At 38.8% G+C, this 16921-nt stretch overlaps 1 protein-coding gene across 1 annotated transcript in view; it reads right to left on the reverse strand.

The window, feature by feature from the left end:
* ADCY7 (adenylate cyclase 7) overlaps positions 1-16921 on the reverse strand; it is a 42706-nt gene that overhangs the window by 13577 nt on the left and 12208 nt on the right. Inside the window, exons 4-14 of the mRNA XM_086758198.1 lie at positions 14828-14992; positions 13858-14007; positions 11432-11580; positions 11002-11113; positions 8669-8796; positions 8264-8422; positions 4484-4616; positions 2988-3173; positions 2008-2051; positions 1163-1243; positions 452-524 (exon numbers count right to left, since the gene is read on the reverse strand). Coding sequence (XP_086614324.1) covers positions 452-524; positions 1163-1243; positions 2008-2051; positions 2988-3173; positions 4484-4616; positions 8264-8422; positions 8669-8796; positions 11002-11113; positions 11432-11580; positions 13858-14007; positions 14828-14992 — 1380 coding nt within the window. The remainder of the gene's footprint in view (positions 1-451; positions 525-1162; positions 1244-2007; positions 2052-2987; positions 3174-4483; positions 4617-8263; positions 8423-8668; positions 8797-11001; positions 11114-11431; positions 11581-13857; positions 14008-14827; positions 14993-16921) is intronic.

Genomic DNA, 16921 nt, shown 5'->3' on the forward strand with positions numbered 1-16921 from the left:
CAGTAAATTAAAGAACAGTTACTCAAACAGAAAAAGCACACTGTACCTAACAAATAATAGTATTATACTTGCAATGAAACAACCACTGAAAGCAAAGTATTTTCATTATGGGTGCAGAAACACTTTTTTTTTTTTTAAATCTCATTACTTTTGAGATAAGTTCTTCACACAGTAGGAGCTTGGCAACTTTACTAACTCCCTTATGGCAAGAATTTAACTATGGATTAAAGCCAATCTCCTTTCATTTACAGAATTGTCATTATCAAGGAAGAATGGCCAACTCAAACGAATCACAAGATCTGCATTCCATTAGTTACCAAAAATGTCTTTGGATGCACTGTCACCTCCAGAATCCAGTTTCAAAATTAAAACAGACAGTTTCAAATACATTCTTATGCTGCTCTGAAGTGCAAAGCAAGGACCAAGAAGGATTTTTTTTCCTCTTACCAACCTCTTTTTCAAGACCGGATTCTGCAAAAATGAGTGAAAATCCACAGAAGTCATCTGATTTGCCGCACCACGGGCTGCATTCAAAGACACACATGTTACGAAAGGCACGCAGCAGGCCAAGGAGAACGCAAAAGCATCATTGTCGTTGAGGCTCAGGGTGAGAGTGCCACTGCTGTACACACATTTGACAGTTCTGCAAGGTCTTTACGTTTCACGGCATCACACATGAGCGGTTACGTTTTTATGTAGCTGACAGGCAGATCCAGAGCACTCTCACAGACAGCAGCATCTGGCAGTTACGTGCAAGATGTAACTCCAGACTTTCCAAAGGTTTACAAATACAAAAGTGTAACAGCAGATGTTGGAGATGGCTCACGGCCTTCAAAAAATTCCCCTAAACATCAGGCTCCTACTCGGAATAGTCAAGGTACAGTGATAACAACCTTGCTATAATTAGATGAAAGAAAGTTTTTCTTCTCAAATTCACTGGTTTACATTTGATAGGAATTTATATATGCAGTAATATTCTCATTATATTCCAATTAAAATCAAGAAAGAACTGAAATAAGTGAAAAAAAACCAAAGACCAAAAAACAAAGACCAAAGACAAAAATCCGGGTAACTTTTCATATTTGAGAAGTAAATTTTTAGACTTAAAATTGAGAATGCAGATTATTCTCAAAGAAAAGATGAATGGAAAAAAAATGCATACTTAGCTGAACTTAGGCCCTCAATGGTTGACATCATTTCATCATAAATATCTTCCTCTGTCCTTCCCTTTTGAGATGAATTTCTGAGAATGAAACGAAGTCCATGTCACAAACGCTGTTCAAAAACAATTACTGGCCACAGAGGGCCAGACTTTGCCAGTACACCAGTGGGATAAGCTACTGGGGAAAAGCTAAACAAGGACACTCCAAACTGATAAACATCTACACCCATAAGCACTTTGCTATGCACTTCTGTAGTTACTCAAGTCAAGCATTTTTCAAGATAACATTTTGATAAACTAAGAGAAAGTTTCACAAGTGAGAATAAACTACGTAGTTAATTCAGTGGTACAGGTCCCATTATAAGCATTTCTACATGCAGTGCCCATTTTTTATTACACTACAATGGCATATACTAACGCTACTAAAGAAAGCCACATCTTGTAAAATATAACAGATATTTACTTACAATATTACGTTAAACTATTTATTTTGTACTATAATATTTGCAAACAAACAAATTAGCATCTATGAGTAAGAAAATTAAAAGCTGAGGTAGCACAAGCGATTACAATATACACGTGTGCACCATATATGAGGTGTTTCGATTTGTTTTCCACTGCTCGTCAGGTCTCTTACTTCCCTACTCCCCCCCATCCTGCCACAGCCCATAACGCAAAATGCAACCGGAACGACTGAGAGGCCAAAGTTTCAGCTTAACCTTTCTAATGCAGGAATTCCACACGCACAGTGATTAATTCACCAAAATATCACATGCTTTCAGTACACTGAACTGCACGAGGAGCACAGGATTGGGTATCTTAAAAAAAGAAAGTACTTGACAAACCTGTCGGAAGTTTTCTGGCGCCCAGTGGAACACAAAGGTATTTCCTAAATCAAACAAGGAATTAAGAATAAGTTACACACTCAGTAAATGGCAAACAACTATTTAAAATAAACTTCAGGAAGCTGCCAAAAACATTTTTATTCACAAATAAAAATCAAGAACTATTCTCAAATAGAAAAGCTTATTAAAATCAATCCTTTTCAGCAATGTTGTCTGCTTTAACAAGTGAGCATTTTCTGACCAAAAAAAATTGTTAGAAAATAATGGAACACATCTTCCCTCACATTTTTCTCCACACCCTGAAATTACAAACATAAGCAGAGGCAAGTAGATTGGAAAACTACTTCCAAAAACTGGAATGGACAGATACTTAATTTTAAACTTCCTACAGCTGTCTCCCTAAAGGGAGTGGTACAACCTTGCTGTGCCTCCAGGAGCACACCTAAAAGCACACACATCTCCTTCGTTTCAGCTTTCAGGAAGGCCAAATAGAAGGAAAAAATAATTTTCTTGAATTTTAAAATCTTAAAAATCTTAAGAATTCTTAATCTTGAAAATTCTTTACTGATAAAACCCTGTTGCAGGTGGAGCATGTGGAGGGACTGTTTATTTCTATACATTTTATGTAAATGTTCAGTACATCTGGAAGCTAGGATAAATTATCTTCCTTCCAAAACCAGGCGCAGCAAACAGGACCCTAAGATGGAAAAATATCAGGAAAAAAAAGACAGTTTCAAAGTTTTACTTTTAAGGTTTGCTACGAGTATAGCACACTAGAGATCGGCAGAGTTTGAATACTGTTAAGTTCTGACAGAAGTAGTTGTTGCACAGGTAACGCTCTTAATTCTGTGTGCACATTTAACAGCAAGAGTAACAGCAGAAACGCAGCCATAACACACACATCAGATTTCAAGTTTCACAGCATAAACACGAGGAGCAGTTTGCAATTGTAGGATGACAACGATTACTTCAAACCTCACCTTTGCTCGCCTTCCTTGTGAACTGGAAGATTCGCTGCTCACACTTTCTCTGTGGTTGAGGTGGGCAAAGGGCCTGGCTGCTCCCCAGGACTCCAAATAACGTGTCATCCGAACCGATGCTCGCATTTTCAGCCCATCATTAACTCTTGTTTTAGGGAGATGATTATTTGATATGCATTGTTTGGACTAACAGAAAAAACATACGCTTTTAGAAAACAGAAAATGGCACAAATTACAAAGAAGTTAAGCTCTGCGTACTTGAGTAGCTTAGGACTATAAAATCAAGCTTTAGTAGGACTCTAAACAAGTACCAGCAATGTGTCAGCCAACCTTGATTCCTTTCCTCATTTAATTACTATGAGCTAAAGCAAATCATGCCATAAAGAATTTGCTTCGGCTGCCTTTACAAGCCTTTGCTTGTAACACTGCAACATTCAAACTTCCTGGTTTATTTACGATGATACACAAGACTGCAGGATCTTACGAACAGATACCATTTCCTTGTTGTCAGCACAACAGCAGGGGAAATAGATCCCCAATTCCTGAGCTAGGGCGTATCAAAACAGTGGCTGGGAGAAGATCCCACAAATTACAGACTTGACATTGGATTATATCCCTACATCACAGCTGAAGAGTCAGGCAGTATGTACGGGGTATACAGCAACACCCTTGTGGGTCTAACAGGAAGCTGAAATTACAGAATAAACCAATACATCAATGACTGGTTACTGGCTAATATTTCACAAGTATCTCCAAGTGAGCGGGGACCACTTTAATAGACTTAAATCCACATTCTGAGAATATATCCTGGTAGGGATATATATATATATCTCAGGTAGGGAGGGTTGCAGTATTGAGGACATCAAACATCCCACAGAGGTAAGACTGAGTTCTTGCCAATTAGAAGTGGCTCTATGCTGTTCCTTCCTGTAAAGATCCTAAAGTAAAGAAGTTTATAATTTTCATTCTTTTTTCTTTTGAAATATGTTAGTCATCAACCACAAGCCAACACAAAACAGCAATACTCCAGGTGTGTGCAGTTACCAGGCTCTAAAGGGATAGGTAACCAGCAGTTGCTAACTTTACACCTTGAAAAGAAGGTGAATCTCACATCTAAAATAGCAAGGAAGAAGATGTTAGAAGCTATTTTACAGGGAATATTTTCTATGAAAGTGGTCACACTGTACAGGTATTCTTTCATAACTTCATCCTACCTTTTGACCTGGTTTTAAGAGAGACACGCTTCATGCAGTACATAGTCAAATCTGTATTTTTACTCTCTGTGGACCACATAAGAGGTTTCAGCATAACACTTACTACCTTCAAGCTAAGGATGTGCTTTCAGATCTGAAGTTCCAAATCCAAACCATTCAGATGACTCATGCCATGCTTGAATTCTGTTCCTGAATTAAAAAGGTATATGCACCACAGACACCTATGTACCTAAAATGTACGTATACATTTGAATATATACACGTTTAAAAACATACACATACCCTTGGATCAACCACTAAGTAGGTTCTGATATTCATGGATTCAAGGTAAGGATCCCTCAGGTGTCCATTCCCTTCTTCTACTTCATAAGCTTTGTCCAGGTGATTTAACGTTGCTTCCGTGATGTGTACGCGGCTGAGAAGGGGAGAAAGAACAAGAGACCCAAACACTTACAGAAAGGTCACGGTAAGCATTCTATTTACATTTCAATGGCTACTGCTGACATTTCTGCGTTTCAGCCTCTTGTGCTTTGGCAGCCAACTGCAGTACTCATAAACCATATTTGCAATCCTTTAATGCAGTTCTTCGTTGCACATCTTTCATGTAAGTATACTAAAGAACGCTTCCCAGAATGAGACAGTATCAGTATAAAATTAAATGGAAATAAGCATAGACATATAAAAAACAAGAAGAAATGTGATCAAAGGAGATCTGATGACTGACAAGACAGAGTCACTCGCAGGCAGGTTGTTTCAGATGGCAAGGAAAGCTCACAAACAGCGAGGACTACTACCTCACGCTAGAAATGCATGAGGAGGGGAGAAAAGGGTTACAAAGTCTGGAAAAAAGCTGGAAAAGGTTTTTTGTCAACTAGGAGGATAATTCTGAAAGTCTGTCTTTTCTGACTGAAGCAATCAGAGAGCAATCATAACACAGCAACACCAGCAACACACTTAATCCTCAAGTTCAACTTAGAAAATAGAAAAAAAAGAGAGCATCTAGTATTCTTCTGTACCCATTCACACTTTCCTGTAAATGTAACTTAGTTCAGTATCCTGCATCACATATTGCCATATAAATTACGAGTAATATCTTTCTACAGAGTTTCTCAACAAGACACTTCGGTGTGTTCATAAAATAGCATTTATTTTCTTATATTCTGTTTTCTCATTGTTCATCTTCCCACAGCTTTTCTCACTTTTCCGTGGCACAGAGGGGTTAAGCACTGTGCTGTCAGTCTTACAATCCGTCAGCACGAAGCTGGGACTAGAACATTTCCAGAATGGAAGCTGAGAGCATGCAGCACTGCTGCCGAACTAGAGAGGCAAGGGGATCACTGTCCCATCCACCTCTCCTTCCTTACGCTGCGTGTAGGTTTGCCTAAAGGTAATTCAGCTAAGATCCGGAGACCACTGGCTATGGCTTCCCACAGGAAGAACAAAAATTTCCTCAGTCCTTTTGGAGACAAAAGGTAAGAGTTTTGGAATATAGAGGATGCATGTTTTTATTTGTTTATTGGCAACTGTCTCAAAAATATGGGGTTTTTTTAATTGTTACCTTGATTATTCAAGTTTGCAATCGAGGCGAACCTTCAAATCTAAAATGTTAACACTTGCTCTAAAGCATCATTTCTCCCATAGGAACTGAGGCATACTGGGTGATGTCTGTATTAACTGAGCCTTAACACAATCTTGTACTGCAGCAAGCTTTCTGTGGTTTTCCACTTATCTCAAAAGGCAGTACATTTGTTCACTCCCCACCATTTTCCATTTTACCAAGCTTCCTCTCCCCTCTTCCCCAAATCACACACCGCCGTACATTTCAGACCTTACTGCAAGCTGCTTTCCATTTAAATTGCTATGCCAATGATTCCTCAGCAGTTACTAGCGCGTACTGGATTGCAGGATCAGCACATAACCAAAAGCTGCTACCGCTAAAGCCGCCTCTCAAAGGCAAGCTGTGACACGCGCTACTGCGCTTACCAGGCCAGTCCAGCATACCTCACGTACTGCACTCAACTGCCCAGGCTAAGAGCCCTGAGAATAACATATTCTGATCTTCAGGCAAACGCATGTTAGAGAGAATTGGTCACAAATGCATTTTTAATTTTAGTCCTTTCTGCTTTACTAGTGTATTAAATTGCTAAGAATGCAAATAATGTTTAAAATCAGAAAGAATACAAACAAGGATACTCTGTCAATGGAAATAAAATATTTATAAAGCCAGAAGTTTTTCTACATCCCTTCAAAAGTCTTTAGAATTCCTGCATTTACAGAAACCTAAAATACAGATACTTCCTATTTTAAATAAAAACCTCAAACTGCTCCCAGTGACAAAACTTCTGCTTCCAAAGTAGCAGGACTATCTGATATTGGAATGGGGAATCCCAGACACATCTTTTTTTTTCCGCAGAGCAAGAAACAAGTATAACATTTGCATAAGAAATAGAAAACCGTCCTCCTTGTAAGGCTCCGTCTGCCACGAACTGAAGGTTTCCTCTGGCTAGTTTTGAAACGCGTGATAAATGAGTGCTAGACACGTACAGATAGAGGAAGTATTGAGTGTAATGTTTCAGAATCAGCAAGCCAACCTAAACCAGCTTTATTCTTTAACAGATTATCAAACATAAGCACAAACAACATAATGGACTAATCAAAGTTTTCAAGATTAGGCAATGGTCCTAAATGTTACTAAGAAAAGTACGTTTTCGTGCCACATTCAAAGTCATGTTGTTTGCTTTACCAACAAAAGAAACTTTACAGCTCTGTATTCTTGTTTAATCATGCTGAGTCCACACACTAAAGTGCTCAACTTGGATGGTACTGCAACTGTTCACTAAGCTCCAATTTGTTTTCTTTCTGTTTCAGTTGCCAATGCAAGAAAATAATTTGATATTCATATCCTCTTATCACTTTGTAGAAATTAAGTTTTAAGTTACAGGCATATACCTAAAAACTTTGAGGCACAGAAATCATAAACCCTGTGTCACTGGTTAGAATCACTTCCCAAGAGAAACCATTATGTTAATGCTTACACATATACCCACATGAATGCCATTCAATTAATAAACACTAACTTGCACAGACTACCACGAACCTACAAAATCATGGTCTCTTTTAGCAATGGAAAAAGGAAACCTCTTAATACGGCCTTTTTTTGGTGAAGATGACCAAAAAAAGAAACCCGAAAAACCTAACAAAACAAAGGAAGATTTTCTTAGCTGAATTCTAATCCCCAAGTTCAATTTTGAAAATAGAAAAAAAAAAAGTACACTTTCCTAAATGAGGAAAATGCAAAATGCTGGTGTTTTAAAAAAAATATTTATATTTGTCCTTTTCAACAAACATCTTCAAAAAGGCAGCATGGACATCAACCTCAGATCCAGCCCTCCGCACTGCTGAGCGGCAGGCACACAGCAGCTTACATTACTGCTTTGCCTCAGCTTATTCTGCTCAGGGGTACTCACCTTCCTTCCCGCTCTGCCCATGACAAATGCTATGCAGAGAGACTACACAACCACCAACAGCTCCAAACTCTCCTTGCTTGGATGCTCCTCATTAGGCTGCACTTTAATTTCTGAGTTGTATTTTCGTGGCGGGTGGTGGTGAATATAGAGTTAAAATAAATCAAGTGGGACTGATCGATACATTACAGTATGTAAATATGTAGGAACAGTAGGTAAATATGCAGCTTTGCCTTGTCAACATAAGTAGCATATCTATTATTTAGCTACACTTACAAATACAGTATTATCTCTGTGCACAACATGGATTAAACTAAGTCAACATAATCTACTGCTGAAGACACACAAGTTTCTCCAATGAAGGAAAGGTCAAGCAGCAGTCACTTGCTTAAGAATAGAATTTTATAGTTCAGAAAACAGAACCAGAAAATATGAACGTTCTACAGCTCTGGTGTTGTGCAGTATGCATTTGTCCTATTTTCATCATCCCATTATCAGGGTTTGTGTCATGGCACAGTTACGAATTCCAAACTCATAAACTAGGATTATTGAAACCGTGATGACAGAGTGAATCAGCACCGACGGGGAAGATCCTCACCCAGGTACGCCCGCAGACTCCATGCGGTTCGCTAAGGACACGTCGTGCGACCAGACGTCATACTGCCACTTCCGGAGGCCAATCACACCGCACAGCACGTTCCCAGAATGAATACCAACCCTCATGTTGATATCAACGCCTGTGGCTTCTCTCACCTGCCTGTGGAGGGAGGAGGCTGTTAGAGCTTCAGTTACACTCCCGATTTTCTCTCCTCCTCCTGGAGATCCCTTAAGGTTTAGTCTCATTACACACTTAGCGCAAAGACAAGAGACAAAATTATGCCCTGATGCATAACTATCCAATACAGCTCATATATACACTTGGAACGTTTACAAGAAAACTAAGAATGACTTTATTCAGTATCTTCATAGATACTACATAGATAGTCTTCTGTGCTCTACTTACTTTATTGCTTCACACATGTCAAGTCCCATTTTAACACAGTTCCTGGCATGAAGAGGTAGGGACACAGGTAGGCCTGAGACACAGTAGTAACAGTCTCCCAGGATTTTTATTCTCATGCATTCATTCTCCTGTGAAATGACGGTAAATATATTTAACAGGAAAAAATTAACTGCAAGTAGGCTAACCAAAACTAGGACTGTCTGTATCATTTTGAGAAAGTCAGGCTTAATTCAATCCTCGCTGAAGCCAAGCTTACTTCTCCTTTCCCACATGCAAATGCCTGGACATTGCTCCCCGGAGGGTAATAGAAATGACCACTTCAAGCAATCCTAAAATAAAGTAATCTCACTAGTTTCTGACTTTATTCTTAGAACTGTTGGCAAATGAGAAACCATAAATAAAAATAAAACTATCACAGAGTTTGCCATCTGAAGATGAATTTAATTATCTATCTTTTAATCTTCATCTTTATTAACACTTGAATTAAAGGCAGTTTGTTCACCTTTTCCTCAATTTTTGCATGGCAGCCTCGTAAGTAATATTGCGCAGTGTCGTAAAACCTGCACAAAACTTAGGGAGAAGTTAGGAATTAAGATGCCCAACCTGGTATCTTTGCAGAAGCAAAACGAGGGGTTTTGTTTCAAATATGACTGAAGAGGAAGCTGGCGCACACTGCAGTTTACTATCACTAATAAAAAAAACAGCGGTACTATCTGGCAGCAGCAAACTTTTTCCTAGTTGTGCAACAGAGGATACTGCTGCCCATTACTGGCTGAAGAGAGGACAGCGGAAGAGCAAAAAGCTCCTCATACTGCAGAATTAGAACTACAAAGGCTGCAAGCAAGCCAGGGCTAATTCTGCGAGGCTCTATAGTGTCTGACTGATGAGTAGAGATGGCTTAATTTGGGTGGGCTGACACCCTCAGCTGCCCAACCCTCCCTGCTGTGGGAACAGCCCAGCAATTCTTCAATCAACTCCAAAATATCCCAATTTACAACCAGCCCGGATCAGCGACAATTTACCAGACTAAGCTGTTCTCCCTCATCAATGAAAGCCTCCAGCTTCTCCACCATCTTACGCCATCCAGTATGTTCCACGCATTGCAGCAAGCGATGCGCTTAGATAGCCCTGTGCTTTGGTTTCAGAGATCAACAGCAGAACTAAGCCCTAGATTAGAGCTGTTAACTCCGTGTCCAGGTTAGCCATCGACTTTTATTAGGTAAATTGGAGCCTACAACACTTTTATATTACGGAAAAGATGACTGAGAATATTCCGCGGCAGAACAAAAATAGCCCAAAAAGCAGGAATCTCTTCTTATGGCTCAACCACAGAGTTGCAAAAGACCTTGACTCACTAAATCCAGACATTTTTTAAACAGTGCAAGTTGCAGGGAGGAGTGAGAAATTAAAACATATCTCTTAAAACCCAGAATCTTTTCTATTTTTGTATCTGATGAAGAGTTGCAAAAAAAATGACCAAATGTCAGCTTCTCCTGTGGTATAAAAAGCTTGTGGTAACTAAGATGACATGCCTTATTCTGTGTGTTCTTCACAGCTGCTTCACAACAATACAACTACAATAGTTACGTGACTCTCTTTTCTGCCAGTACTTGAAGTTTTAACAGCAACTGAATTCATTCATGTAAATACAAAGATTAGCAATGTCACTTAGTCAAAAAGGTTAACTAGGATTTTAGCCAGGTTTTAATTGGTGATATATTTAAGAATGTATTCAACAACATCCACAAAGGTTTAATTAAAGCAATGTCGCTCCTCTGTAATATTAATAATTCTAGCATTTTCCCCACTTTTTCTGAAGAATTTTTAGAATTTCACAAAACCAAGATTTTCCAAGTCCATTAATTTTCTAATTTATATTCAGTATATCCAAATATAGCCAATTATGAAATCAAACCAACATCTTTAAACCGTGGGAAGTTCTGATAGGTAGTCACTAGTCTTGACTTATGCTTTACCAATGCTACATCTGTACAATCAGAATTTGGGTTGGTATGTGTTTATTTTTTATGTCACATAGGCTGCAATAAAATGCAGGGTTTATTTTCCTAAAGCCATATTTGCCTCATAATACTCACAATTCCCTGAACAAAGCAGATAAACCTCCAGACTCAAGAACTGGAGTTACAGTAACAACCTGCTAAATTTCCCAGGTTTTTTTAATGTCATTTTGCTAGTTAGCTTTAAAGCCAAAGCGGTCTTCCCTTCCTGACTTCAGAAGCACTAACACCAACTGCCTTCTGTCTTGCAGAAAAGACTACTTCTTATTCCAATGGTGGCTTTATCCCTACTGCACAGCAAAATACCACACCTACCTGTGCAATCTGATCAAACTTTCCAAAAAGTTCATTCAGCATCACTACTAGTTCCTTAGGAGAGCAGTCACTGGCAAGGCGAGTAAATCCTACAATGTCTGCATAAAGAATGCTAGACAAGAACAAAAGGGAAAACAACAGAACTGAAATAGAAAGATATGTCTGTTCCACAGCCAGCTTAAATATTAAAATGCATTTAATCAAAGGCATCTCTCTCTCTCTGGACAATAACTCCAGAAAAAAGGGTTCAAGCATCACAACCAATTTAGAAGACAGTGCATCAGTTCAAGACACTTTATCTTCCCACAACAGGAAAAAAGCTCACTCCAGCCTGAAAGTCTGCCTCCAAATTTTAATTTCACTGGACCAGATACACTGTTAACAATCAGTAGCTTATATTAATGCAGCTACTTCTAGAGTTCGCACTTACCTAACATTTTGGTGCCTTTTTACATATAGGCTGTGGAAGTTGTTGTCATGCATTTGCCTGTTATCATTAGTTTCCTTTAGTCGCTCTATGATTGCTAGCTTCATTTCCATGGAGATATGAGCTGGTAGTATGGATAAAAGCAAATTTTCCTAAAAGGAGATGGGAAAAAAAATTAATGATGCAAAATTATTAACATAGTACATTTGGAACTGCAGGATTTTAGTGACTGCAAGAAAAAATTCAAAAAAAAAAAAAACACAAAACATGTTTATTCAAAATAGCTTCTGAGTAATGCATGTCAGGTTTTTCAGAAGAGACTTTCACATTTCCATTCTCAAAATCACTGATTTGAAGTTAAGTAAGGGCGTTGCCTTTTTTTTTTAATTTTTTTTTTTTAGGTTCCTTGTGACCTAGATGTGACATCTCTCTAGCCATGAAAGACACAAAAATTCAGTATTCCGTATTCAGTACTACAGTTTCTCGATAAATGAAGAGTTTTGTCCGATCTCAGTGTTACGCTAGCATCATCTCATAAAGCTTCTAGTAAAAGCTTATAATCTATAACAAACAATCTACACAGTATTAAAAACCCTTGTGAATTCTTAAATGCTGGAAAAGCAGGAACAGATACAAAAGTGTCAACAACACGCTGCTATAGCTGAAACGAACCAGGAACTGGTGCCACTCAAATAAAGTCTCTTGAACTGAGTGAGAATAAACTCTTCAAAACCCACATGCATTGTTGGACTATTCAGTGCCCTGTTTTACACTAGCTTTGACTTAAAAAGCCCGTTCTTCAAAAAAGACCCTGCTAAGTGGCTGGGCAGAAGAGGAAGACAAGGAGAGAGTACTTTTAACCCAGGAAGTGGGTTAAAGTACTGCCCCAGAGATAGTCACGACAGAGGAGGAAAGGTTGCATCGAGCAGCTACAAGCAGAACTTTTTCAGATGCCATAAGCAGCAAGGTCAACATATTGTGTAACGGAGTAAAATGCTGTCCCTTTGGACCAAGTCTTTGTCCCCTCTTCCCGAATACCTGATGCAGCAGTACACGGATGGCAGTAAGCTGCCAGAGTTACTTCACCAGCGCCTGCCACCAAAAAGAAATGCCTTGGGATCACAGTGGAAAGAGGGAGTCCTTGAGCATCAAGTACTGGCCTGCACTGGGTATAGACAGCAGTTTAGTTTGAGTCTGCTCCCAGAAACAGAAACACCTCCTTCCCCTCCTCTAGCATTTTAATACCAGGAGAGTCAACCTTGGGGAACAATCTAAACTGACAGCAGAGCCCCAGTGAGTGTAACAGGGCCGTTTGAGGCTGACACATTGCACAGTTTCTGAGGAAGTGATAATGAACCCTGAACTAAAAAGTGGGTGGCAAAAAGGAGACTCAAAATTGTGTGATAAATTACAACACAGATGAAAAGAAAGCTGTCCATAGACTTAAGCACATCTACACTTCAAACAAGCAACCATAAAAAAAACCCCACCATGCAAGTTACCGCATCGCCCAAAGAATGAGAGCACACTGCCTGTGTAAGCTGATTAGATGCTTCCCTGGCTGCTACGTGGGGAAATCCTGCCAGGACTTTCATGTAGGTTTGTCATCTCATCTCACAAGATTAGCATCAGAGAACAGATCGCACTAGCAGTGCGGCGTTTTCTTCTTTTCAATTGGATTGAGTCAGTCACTTTTCAGCCCCTTCCTTTTATCTAACAACTGGTGGGCAGAGAACTTGGTACACATCAGCCTTCTAGAGCTGCTGCTCTTAACCCTACTTACACCAGGATAAAAGAGGAAAGGTGCCCTAGTTTCAGCTTTGATACTTCTTTACAATCCTTCCTCAGTAAGAAATTCATGTTCCTTGCTTATTCTTTAAGTAGCCCTGGAGTTTATGGAAATAAATTATGTCATACTTGAATACTGTAATCTTCTATATTATTTTTTCCTCCCTTAGGCTCCAATTTTTTCCTTCTAGCAAAGGGAAAATACTTTGTGAGACAAGAAAATACAAGAACAAATAATACTTTAGAATTCAAAACAAAAAAAATGCGACCAAGGGAAGCATGACACTAACTGCTGAAATTACCTTATAAGTATTTTTCAGGGCATTAAGGCCTCTCTTTTAAGTTACCTCAGGCCAGTCCCAGTAATTTTTTATACTAGAGAAAAAGTAACTAAAATAACTGGCAGTTCCATTCCTGTTTCAAATACTGTGATTTTTCTTATAGACAAGCCCCAGAGAACAGCTTCCTCTCTTTAACTTCCTTCTTTTGTTACAAATGGCAGAACTTTTATTTTTGACACTAGGTGGGTATCACAAAGATTGGACCAAGCCTTTCAACATGCATTAGTCACCAACCTTATAAAATCATGCAGACTTCAGAAACGAAAACAAGCAATTCAGAAGATGAATAAGTTCACTCACTTGTTGCCTCTTTTCAATCTTCAATTTCATTCGGACCTGAATGCATTTTAACGTGTATCTGTACAAATCCCACGAAGCAACCTGCATTTGGCGTTTGTGAAATGCCCCCATCAAGTTGCCACACAGAAAAATGACAGCATTGGCAAGTAGCTGCACAAGAAGAAAAATATGTACCTACTGCAGAACAGTCATTGATACGTCACTCATATATGTGCTAGTCCCTTAAAAATGATCAATCCAAGGCCACATTCTTTTTTTTTCCACTCTCTTACCCTGTCACACACCAAATCAGCGTTGCAATTAGCCAGGATGTACCTGGGAAATACAAGCTAACTTTCAGAGTCACAGGCACTCCCGCACAAACGAACATACAGCAGCATAACGAAACAGAAAATTCTGCTATATCATTTAACACGTATTTGCAGGCACCAGTGTTTGATTTAGGGAGAAGCTAGTCTACAAACTCATGCATCAGAGTGCTCTGTGAAGTCTGACACACACCTGCATCAAAAGACCTGAGGTGCTTCTTTGAACACGCCCTGTTAATAAGTGTTGGGAACACTGAGAGCACCCAGTAGCACTCCTAGGTTCTGCTGACTCCCCAGGGCAGCAATGGCCCTTTTGATCCACCCTGTATGCACTGCCAGATGAAGTCAGATAGACCCATCTGAAACAGCACAGGTTGGGAAGAACAATTGTGACAAAGTTTGTCATATTTTGAGTAACTCAGTTAAAAAATTAAAATAATAATTCTGCTTCTTCCACTTAGCTCAGAAAACCAAAGTGCATTATCGATTAAAATAATTGCAATTTTACAAAAAGTGAGCAAAACACATCGCGTCCAAGCTCCAAATCCATTAATTTGAAACATCCATGTGGAAGCTTGGAACTTATCTAAACAGGATAGTTATACCAATATCAAATGGTAAGACGACTAGGGTATTTACTTAACCAAGCCGTATTTCCTTACCTGAAATAGAATGGATTCCTTGTTTTCCCGAGAAGTCATGCTTACCACAACGCTTAGAACAATAATATGGGAGAGAGCAGAAAGAACGCTAATTATGACAGCACCTCTCATCCCAAAGGGTAGCATGGTATAAACCGTGAAGATTATGAATAGAAAGAACGGCACCTTTGGAAAGAAAAAAAGAAAGGAAGGGAGAGAAAAAAAAAAAAAAAAAGCATCACACATACATGTTACTAGGCACCTGTGTCGTGGTTTTGTTAGTGGGGGGGGGCCTAAGGTGGAGGCCTGCTATACTCCATAAAGGACCCTTCTGTTGTGGGATTACTGAAGGTTGGGGAACAACAGGTACCAATTGCTACCACCTTAGGCCCCCCCTCACTAACAAAACCACAACAACCTGTCAAAAATCACTACAGAACAAGGAGGAAATTAGCAGGGTTCGTGCTCATCTTCAGGTTGAACAATTACATATTGACAGTTCAAAAGCACAATTAAAAACATAAGGACAGTGGTAGACCAAAAAGCTTTAAGGAATTAGCAGCTATAAATTCATATATAACACAGTTTAATATGACATATCACCTTTCATTTTTTCAATTGTTCCTGCCCTTCATCCTTAATTATTCCGTGACAGCTGAAGATGCACTTTGCACATCATGTGTCACGAACAGTGTGTTGCAAGGATAGCAATATTGAATAGAATCAGATTTCTCACCTTCTCCAAGTTCTTATTCTAACTTTATTATCACCCAATCACATGTGTATTTTTACTCCATACTTGATAAAAAACAAAAATCCAACCAACACTTCCTGGTGCTGACACAAGAGAAAAATCATTACTGCCACTAACTATATATCTAGCTGCACAGACTTTACAAAACGCACAAAGGTCCACTAAGCTGCTAGGGATCAGAGGAAGGTCTATAAAACTTAAATCCGTGTTTATAGATTTGTTATAGTGTTTAGCCATATACATGGAAACTAACAACCCTCATCAGAGGAAAATATTGCAGTGCCCCTGGCTCAGCTCGGTTTCACCGTTGCAACTCAACTCGCTCTGTTCCAGACACGAGCTTCCTTCAAGGAAGTCACAAGGCTCAGACTGTACTTAAGTTGTAGTTAATGTGTTGCCAGAATAGATAGCTTGGTTGGGACAACAATAAGCAAACAAATGAGCAAATACAAGTTTTCACTCAACAAAAGTAATCTTTTCATGTTAATCTTTACTATTTTAGCTGGGCTAAAAAAATAAAAAAAATATTTTTCTGCCATATGTACAACCCCTGTCACACAGTGTTCTCAACGCTGTGTAATAGTTTTATAAGCATGGATGAGCAAAGGTCATACCTGAATTTAAATAGTAGCTTTAATTAGTCATAAACCCATAACTTGAGATAAAAGTCTGAAATGAACCTATTCACTTCTACTATCTAATCTAGAGCATCCTTATATTTTAGGCTTTAAATCCACATTAACGAGTTATTACCACATGACAGCAACACAAGACATTGGCTTAAAGCACCAAAAGCAACAAAACCAAATCTTGCTTCGTTATGTTTGTACTTACAGTTAAGAACAGTAAGTTTTGTTTTTTCCTACGTTAATAGCTTCTTCCTTAAGTTAAAAAATACTGAACAGCAACTGTAAATACACAGTGCTGGATCCAGGCCATAATACAAATCAGATTTTGGCTGTTTAACTGATAATTTATATCTTTATTTGAAATAAAGAGGGGAAGGGGAAGAGTCAGTAAAACAAGATTAAAAGTCATTTTTATTTCATTAAAAACTCTTCTGTTTACATTATGAGAGTTTAGGAGGAGTTTCCTACAGATTATGATATTTTTGGCATCATGAGATCGCCTGTCTTCTGATCAGAGATACTAAGCCATGAAGTTCAGCCACACCTAGCTATGCCAGGATGTGTCATTAATTCTTATTGTTCACTTCACCTCTCCCACTGATTTGAAAACATGCTCCCTAGGGCACACCCAGCTCCAGAGTCCTTTACGTATTTCTTGAACACCACTTTGACCCATATAAATTAACAAAGCAAGTATTATTAATGAAAAATTATCTCAAAGATGAATTCATA

This window comes from Chlamydotis macqueenii, chromosome 13 (genome assembly GCF_036417535.1).
Source record: "Chlamydotis macqueenii isolate bChlMac1 chromosome 13, bChlMac1.mat, whole genome shotgun sequence".
Lineage (NCBI taxonomy): Eukaryota > Metazoa > Chordata > Aves > Otidiformes > Otididae > Chlamydotis > Chlamydotis macqueenii.